Source organism: Suricata suricatta, chromosome 9, assembly GCF_006229205.1.
Source record: "Suricata suricatta isolate VVHF042 chromosome 9, meerkat_22Aug2017_6uvM2_HiC, whole genome shotgun sequence".
Classification (NCBI taxonomy): Eukaryota; Metazoa; Chordata; class Mammalia; order Carnivora; family Herpestidae; genus Suricata; species Suricata suricatta.
In genome coordinates this window covers 8,559,178-8,568,157 of record NC_043708.1, presented here as the reverse complement: position 1 = coordinate 8,568,157, position 8,980 = coordinate 8,559,178, and the positions used below count along the sequence as shown (strand labels likewise).

The following is an 8,980-nucleotide window of genomic DNA, read 5'->3' as shown; positions in this document are numbered from 1 at the left end:
GGCCCAGGAGCGAAGGGTCGCTATGCACCAACACTGACTAGAGACGCGTGAAATAACGTGCTGAGACCACAGGAAGAAAGCAAAGTGGAGGGTGGAGAAGGCGAGACCCCACCTGCCACACCAGCAAGTCAGAGGTGTTTCTGAGTCAAGTGTAAAAGCAAAATAACTGTCAGCATATTGTGTAGAAATGCAAAGGTAATAACCAGAAATGGCCAAAAGGGTTGAAAACATTACGTCTAGGGAGCCAGATTTAGGGACCTGCTGGGTTTCATTAAAAACCATATAGGGGCGCCTGAGTGGCTCAGTCAGCTGAGCGCCCAACTTCGGCTCAGGTCATGATCTCACACTTGTGAGTTCAAGCCCCACATCGGGCTCTGTGCTGACAGCTCAGAGCCTGGAACCTGCTTCAGATTCTGTGTCTCCCTCTTTCTCTGTCCCTCCCCCACGTGCACTCTCTCTCTCTCAAAATAAATAAACATATAAAAACTAAAAAAACACCTGTACAGTATTTGTTTCTTTAAAAACTATGAATATGTATTACTCGGGTAAGAATTAGAAATCGATTCTTAGAAAAAAATGAAAAGCCATGGGGTGCTTTGTCTTGCAGGTTCTGTATCCACCTTTTATACCCAATTTGTCTTCCGTGTGAGCCTACACTCCACTGGAGCACTTTTTTTTTTTTTTGCCTTTAAAGAAGAAAATCTGTTTACAGCCAGCCTGAACCAAACGACTTTTAGGCATCTCTCCAGGGGGTGGTTTTAAGCAATATTACAGGTTGTAAAGGGTGACAGAAGCCACCTGCAGAGATTTTTCTGAATGCGGTCTAGACCTGTTAAATTCGGGTTTGGGTCGGCTCCTCCCTGGCTTCTCTGGCATCTAGTTTAGAGAAGGGCCGCAGGGCGTCCAGGGCTATAAAATTCCACACCCTCGATCTTTACCATCTGCACCTCCGAGCTGTCCGCGACGCTCATGAATTAGCTCATTTTCCAAGGCACACTTGGCCTTCAAGAGGGGTCCACTCCAAGCTCCCGACAGCTCTCAGCAGGGAAGGCTCAGATTTGTCCTAGGAACTAAGGAGACAGGCAGGTCGTCGCCGGGATGGGATGTTGGAATGTCATTGACTAAAACGCGTTCTGTACATTCTTTTGGCCGCAGGAATTCCGTAAACTTGAACCCCACGCTTGGCTTGCAGAGAGAGAACCGTGAACTCTGCAGGGGCAGCAATGGCTGGCGTGTCACCGACAAGCCGGCCCAGCGATGGAGACTCCAGAAGTCAGGGGGGCGCGTGTGAGAGCGAATGCGGCTTCCTCAGGGGAAAAATACGAGAAGGAGGCAAAGGTTGCGGCTGGCCCCACATTTTACTTTTGTCTAAGTGAGGATGTTTTTATCGGATCACTTAATTTTTTCCAGGATACTCATGGGCCCGAGACAGGTTTTGTCAAAGAAGGGACAGCTCTGGACTCGGCATCAGGGGGCATGAGTGCGCTTACAAGTCTAGATCTGGCTGCTGTGTGACCTCAGTCAACTCGCTCTGCCTCTCTGGGGTCAGCAGACGAGAGGCTGTCTGAGGGCCTCTCCTGACCTAATAGGCCGTGATTTTTGTGAGTACCGCTTGGCGAGGGGAGGACCGTGGGAGGAGAAAGCCATACTGAGTCACCAGGACCTGCATCTCGGCAGGAAACGGGGGTGGAGGGTGGCACAGGGCTGAAGAAAGACATGAAGGTAGGGGGAGGTCCCCTCACAAACAGCCCGTTGGAGCACCTTCCAGAAAGTCTTTTCGAGAATCCCATTAGGACCGACCACTAAGGATGCCTCTGCTCTGACCGTGTGCCAGGGCTGGGGTGCCCGAGGTGCAGAGGCCTGCCTGACCACTTCCGATTCCCACATCAGCCGGGACGGATTCCGAGCCCAGCGATTTCCGCACTGCTCCTCGGGCTGTGCCCGTGGGGCCTCGGGGAGGGGCACAGAGGACTCAGGAGCTGTCGTGGGTGCTGGGGGTGCTGCCCAGGCAGACTGGGAGGGATCCCGAGCCCTGCCCCGTGTCAGCTGAGCTCGGCTTTCAATGTGCCATCTGGATTCTCCCCTGCCATGGATTCATTTGGAAGAGGGCTCTGTTGGTGGGAAATATTGAAGATCACAGCTTTAACCTTAATTCAGTCAACACAAAACTGAATTTACATCTCTGTCCTCAACCCAAAACAACAGAGAGGGCATCCCGGCTCACCACCCAGCCCTCACTCTCCTCGTTGGGGTCACCGCTCCCGGGTGCGCAGACCCCGTACCCCAACAGGTGCAGGGCCGCTCGGCACCTTCACTCAGATCCCCGCTCTGGGAGGCACACGTGCAGGGCAGTTTTCTTCCCAGTGGAGGCTCTGCGTGTGGCGCAACCCCCCTGAATCAGGATGACCCTCCTCTCAGAGGCCAGGAACTCAAGTCCATCCTGCGCCTTAAAATCTACACGCGGGAGCCAGGAACCAGGCTATGGCTAAATATTAGCAAGGACGCTTCACACCTGACAAAGCAAGGCACACAGGAACGCACTCTGCCTAAGTATCCGGCCAAACAGACACCTGAGTTTTGAGGACACAGAGGAAGAGAAGTGCATGCTTAGGACTTACAGGCGAGAAGGGAAACAGCGGAGAGGCAGGGAGGGGGCAGCTGTGTGCAGAGCGCCCCGTCCAGACCCCAATGAAAGGGAAGTGAGCAGGACTCCCGCCCCCTGGTCAGGAACCTGGCGTTTTTATTGTGCAGACGCACGCATCAGAGTCTGGTGATGTCCAGCTGTGGGAAGAGCAGGAGGCAATAAACCAGGAGCCAGAGGAAGAGGATAAAATACATCATATCCGGCTGCTGGACAAACTGCGTCAGAGAGTCGCTCTGTGGGCTCTGGCTCTCCTGCGACACGGCTTCGCCAGAGTCGTTGGCCTTCCTGCAGAAGGGAAGACACAGGCAAGGCAGTCACGAGCGGGTCCCGGGTGGGAGGGACCTCCCCGGCCTCCCCAGCCTGCACCCTCACTGCCCAGCTGGCAAGGCGAGGGCTTCCCAGGGGGCCAGTCAAGAGGCCCAGAGGGGCGCGTGCAGACCCAAGGGGAGGCATGTTCACGGGGCCCCAGTTCATCTGCACAACCTGAGGGGGGAAAAAGCAGTCGGTCCCATTTGCCAGGATGGGCATGTTGAGACTCACGGGGTTCAGGGGCTTGCTCAGGGCCACACAATTACTACCCACCCCCAGGTCCAGGACACCTTCCTTTATACCACAGTGGCCTTAACACACAGCTGGAGGCTGACAGCGCCATGCCATTTGTTCGTAAGAGGGGGTGTCTTATGTAATCCAAAGGATTCCCTGATCATAGAGCATTTAAAAACACCCTTCAGAAACAAAGGCACGACCTCTGCCCGCAGCTCTCCCCACCCCCAGCCACCAAGTTTTGGTTTTGGCTTTGGAATAGAACCTTGAAAATAATCACCAGATTTGCTTCTGGTCAGACTTGGCTTCCCTCTTTTAATTTATAGAAGTTGGGGTGAAAGTGACATTTTGCTTCTCCCTGGTGGCTAACGTCCAGTTCTCACTAAGGAAAGGGCTGGGGCCATCCTTCCACTGGAAGGAGGTTGGGGCTCTCTGCTCACAGAAGCCTGGGGTGTGAGCTTCCTAGGGAGGTCACTGGGGGCGTGCGGGGGAGATTACGAGCCGTGGGAACCGCCTCGTCCCAGAACGAGCCCCTGATAAAGAAGCAGCGAGGCCAACCGTGGGTTCCACGTTTGCCTTTTGGTCTAGAAACGGGTTCATGTGTGATGACGGACAAAGGACAGTTTTCTTTCTTAGAACCGTTTCTAGAAAAAAATGTAAACTTTACTCGCAATACAAAGGGGCTAGTCAATGCTCCAGAAACATGGAAAGCATGACTGCATTCATCAACCTTCTGGTTAAAATTTTCCAAGTCTCGGGGCGCCAGTCGGTTGAACGTCCGACTTTGGTACAGGTCATGATCTCACGGTTTGTGGGTTCCAGCCCTGCATCAGGCTCTGAGCCTGCTTCGGATTCTGTGTCTCTTTCTCTCTCTGCCCCTCCCCTGCTCAACCTCTTTCTCTCAAAAATAAATAAATGTAAAAAATTAAATATAAAAAAAAACAAATGTTCCAAGTCTCTATCTCCTAAAAGTGAAAAGCACTCCTTTCCTCGGAGGACGCCATGCTTGGTGGACAGCGTGAGTTTCCATCTCACGGCAGGGGAGGGAAATACGCCTTGCCTCTATGTTTAAAAGCCAGAGGGGTGAGCTTCTGACGATTACACCCATGGGTGTTGGAAGACATTCAGAGAGGCTTTCCATTTCAATAATCTAAGACCTTTTGTGTCAATTGAAACCCGTGACAAATATTTACAAAAAAAAAAAAGAATCAATGCAGTTAAGTGATTCAGTAACTTTAACAGGGTTAGGAGCATCTCAGGATTGTCAGAGTTTTCGAGACTGCTCCAGTTTCCTAGGTCCTACGTGGGCAGTTTTACGGCAATTCGGCAATATCAGACTAGGCCATCTAGTTCTCGAACGGCAAGAAATACTTTCATAGACATCCTGGTATGTTTGCACTCCCTCTTCATGTCTGCTCTGATGCCATAAAACTGTAATATCAGCTCAGTGAGCCTCTGAGTATTGTACCTGCAGCGGGGACACAGAACGGACACGTCATCAGGTGCTGCGCACAGAGATCACACACACAGCATCCTGTCACCACGGCCGGGCTCTGCCCCAGCATCGCATAAATGCAGCTGTGGGCTAGAGACCCAGACCCGGCTTTAACGGGAAGCCCCTTTTCCGAACCATGCCCTGCCCAGCACCGTTCATCACTTCCCCCTTGCTCTCCTGTGTCTGTCCAGTTTACATTCATTTGTTCTGGAGCAGGTGTTTTCTTGCCTGACCTCAGACTATTACTATTGCCATCAACGAAGCCCAGGTGTAGCCACCCCTCCCCCAACAAGGCAGGCTGCATACTTAAAAAAGAAAGAAACATCTTAAGCCCCACAGAACTCGGAGTAAAGCCACCGACCTGGTTAACGTTCGGTTTCTTCTGTCATCCAGATCTGCTGCGTTCCTCAATTGAACGTAGCTAAAAGGATCCTACAGTGAAATTTATAAACAAAAGCCCCGCAACCCAATTAGTAAAGATGAAATCTCTGAAACAGAAAATAAAACGATTTTAAACATACAAAGCCGAGCATGCCATGCGTTTTCTCAATATTTGCAAACAGTTCCAAAATCAAACTGCTGATGCTCTACGGTGTTCTAACCTCTCCCCCACCCCCTACCCCCTCTCTGGCTGGGGCCTCAACCCCCGACTCCCCGCCGGCTGGTGCCTCACCACCCACAACCCGAATGGGGCTGCAGACCATGGTGTTTGGGGTCCCACCACATCCAGAGCTACGTAGCTACAGAGGTAAAGCGGACTGTCCACCCACAATGCACTTCTGTCTTTGAGGGCGATCTTTCTGGGGGGGTGCGCGGGGCTGGGCAGAAGGTCTTGGATGCATTTTTTACAACAAAGAGGACTTCGAGCTTTACAACCAGCACTTTATTTACATCCCCTAGGGCCCCAATTGGACATCCAGTCGCCTAACGACAAGGTTTTCATTTGCTTGTCTTCTATCCAAAAGTGTATTTGGTGCGCATCAGTAATTTCAAAGCTCTGGGCTGGGAGGAAGAAGGATGGAAACGGATTGATTAGCGGGGGGCCATGCAGCAGAAGAAGAAATTCACATACTAACCGGTTCCAAAGACCTGTTAGCATGTCGTCGAATGTAAATGCTGGAGTCGCTGTGACTAGTCCTGAAAAATAAACACACGTTTTGAATTGGTGCCACCGGGAGGTCCCCGTAACTCCTCTGAACGGCCGCCCCCATTCAGACCCAACAACGGAAAGGAGAGACTGAATCTAATATGCCTACGTGGGTGGGAGCGTGCTTACAAATAGTAGGATGGATATTAGAGACACACTGTGGCCTCATCTACAAGAAAATAAAACAACCAATAACTGAGAATTTTAAATAGAAGCAGACCGTGTAGTTTTAAAAGTCCTAGGATTTCCGGGAAGGAACGGGGAGGCCTTTCTCCAAGCTTCCCAAGATCTGGGAGTTGCCAAAGGTCCTCTGAATGCTCATGTCAGACCAGAGCTGAGATCTGCTATCCAGACTCCCTTTCTAGTGCTTTCTAGGCACAAGGCTTCTTTCTGTCCAGCTCTCAGGTGTCTGCACCTCTTTTTCCGTCATGTGCAAGGAGGCTAATTTTCTGACATATCTTGGAGGCTGATGAGAAACGAATCTCTGATCATCTACTAAAGTTGCTTCACCCAGGGCTGTGGCAAAACATACCCAGCCAGAGGCCTGGGCTGTATCCTGGCTCCTGGCCGATTAGCTGGCAACCTTGGCCAAGTATTTAACGTCTTGGATCAGTTTTGCTCATCTGTAAAATGGGCTATCAGTCCCAGCCCTACTACTTCATGGGGCTGCGGTATTGGTGGGAAGTACGGTACACGCCGGGTCCCAGTGGCCCCATCCTGCCGCTCGACAGGAGAACTAGGTGCTGGGGGTCAGAGACCATCTTCTCGGGTTTTCCTCGAGGTAAACCTACTATGTGCCATCTGGGGGGTCCGAGAGAAAGGCATTTGACCCAAGAGCGTATTGCCAGGGAATTCACCATTGGCAGCCTTGGTATTCCTGCCCACTGGACCCTCACCAAGCTCTTCCCCTGCACTGGCCATGTGCCCAGCTAAAAGGTATTAAGCACCTACTATGTATCAGGTGCTGGGCGAGCCTAGGGAAACTTCAGTCTTCATCCTCAATCCAAAGACTAATATCACAGCACAGACACCAAACAAGATGTACCACATAGAGAGAGCGTCAGGTGCCTGGGCCCCAGCAATGTCCATGACCCCTAAGTGCTGACGCAACTCACAGGAGTAACTGGAGACGCAGTAACTCCCATCTGCTTATCCTATTTTCTAGGCGAAAGCGGATCAGCATCAGGAAGGGCCCCTGCTCTTCCCTCTCCCTCTAGTTTCCAGTGTACCCTATTGCGGCTAGTTTCTGTATTCTAGTACCATCCACGGGAGGCCCATTCGGGTTTGCATCGTGAACTCCCTCCTCCCAGCCAGCATTATCAAGCCCCTACTGTGTGCCAGGCACTGGGCCGGGCCTCGGAGCCCACTCTCCACAGACCAAGAGAGCAATGCATTCATTTATTCACCTTCGCCCCCAGAATCTGCACGAAAGGCCAGCGGCAGGCCAGGTGCGGCGCAGAGTGCTGGAGCTCCGAGGCCCAGTGCCCTCCCCAGCTTCTGGGGAGCTGCCTTACTGCCCGGGGTGAGAGCAAATGATAAATACATCCATCCCCAAATAGTTTGAGAAATTCCTGTTTTGGTTAATGCAGTGAAGAAACGGAGTAGAGACTGTGAGAACCTATAAAGGAGGATTAAAAGTAGCCCGGAGGAATCTAAGAAGGCTGCCTGGAGGAAGTGGAAGTGGTAGCTGAAACCCAGGAGCAAGCCGGGGAACAGGCTGGGGACAGAGGGTCCTCACAGGCAAAAGAGCTTGAGGGGCATTCAGGAATCTCAACGAAGGCCAAGGGGCTGGGGAGGAGGACAGAGGTGGCCAAGAGCAGACACAGACGAGCCCGGGTGGGGGTGGGGATGCTGCAGGCTCTGGAACAATGGGCCTTTCTGCCTAGAGCAATGCCCCAGGGGTGACCCAGTCAAGGTACAGCCAGGAAAACACCCGTGCCTGGCACCGAGGTGCCTGGGGCTCTGTCCAGTTCCACAGCTTTGGGCTGGGCACTGACTTCTCTGAACTCCCTTTCCCGGTCACAAAAGGGGGTGGTGGCACCCGCTGGACTGTGGCCCGCAGGTGAGATGGTTTGGCACAGGGGAGGGGTTCCCGGGGGCCTCACTCGTTGCCTCCGCGACCACACCCCTGCACCATCTGCGCAGGGTGGCACCCAGCCTTTACCGTGGCTGAGACGATTACAGCTTTGCCTGAATGGGACGGGCCACCACCACTGAGGGGACAGCTGTCTGCTCGACACAGATCGACGTGCACATCAAACCTCTGCCGGGAAGAGTCAACCACATACGCCCACGAACACTCACCCCCTCTGTCTCATCTCCCCTGCATGGGTTTTGCTAGATGTCTGGCTGCCGCAGGTCAAGACGCTCGACCCCCCAGTGCTCCCCCGGCCTCCCCCCGACCCCCTCACATCCGGCCAACATGTCCTGGGGTGGCAGCCGTTTGCCCAGGCCGTTTCTCCTGCCTGGAACACCTTCTCTCCCAAGTCCAGATCCCGCTATCCTTCTGTGCCGACCTCGAAGGGCATCTGACCCTCTCCACCTGCCTCTGAGGTCCACAGGGTGAAACCCACGCATGCCTCTGGACACCTACGGTGCTCCCCTCGGTTCCAGCACAGAAGAGGGGGCTCGCCTTCCCTCCCGCCGGCCTGAGCCCCTCGGGGCTGGAGCTGTGTCTGCATCTTCCCATAGTGAAGAGTGACGGAAAATGACCAGTGGCCCCTCCTCGAGCTGTGGGGGATGAGACGGTAGCCTGGGCCACCTGCCCGTGGGGGCCACCTGCACTTAGAGCCAGTCTGGCTATACGCTAGGACCCGGATGTCTGCTGGGTGGTCATGACTGGGTCTCTGCAGGGAGAGGGACCCTGGGGCGCCAGGCAAAGTGGGCAGCAGGGTTCCGCTGTGCCTTGCCCCTCCTCACTGGGGCCCCCGCCTATCTTCCTTGTGTCCCCTGGAGCCCAGGCGCAGAAGTAAAGCAGAGGGCAGGGGAAAACAGGACATCACCAGGTCTTCCTTCCGGTTCTCCCTGCACTGGCTTCTCCCCACTTCCTCCCCAAATGCTGATCTCCATATACTATTTTCTTTTTGCAGCCAGGGTGGTGGTTCACGAGTGGTCATGGGAAGCATGTGGGTGATGGGGTCTGACAGGTCTG

At 53.6% G+C, this 8,980-nt stretch overlaps 1 protein-coding gene across 1 annotated transcript in view; it reads right to left on the bottom strand.

Moving 5' to 3' along the window:
- Positions 1-2,710: 2,710 nt before the first annotated feature.
- The window catches only part of CLMN (calmin), a 52,093-nt gene continuing 45,823 nt past the window's right edge, over positions 2,711-8,980 (bottom strand). The window contains exons 11-13 of the mRNA XM_029951886.1: positions 5,759-5,819; positions 5,044-5,114; positions 2,711-2,929 (exon numbers count right to left, since the gene is read on the bottom strand). Coding sequence (XP_029807746.1) covers positions 2,761-2,929; positions 5,044-5,114; positions 5,759-5,819 — 301 coding nt within the window. The 3' untranslated portion in view covers positions 2,711-2,760. The remainder of the gene's footprint in view (positions 2,930-5,043; positions 5,115-5,758; positions 5,820-8,980) is intronic.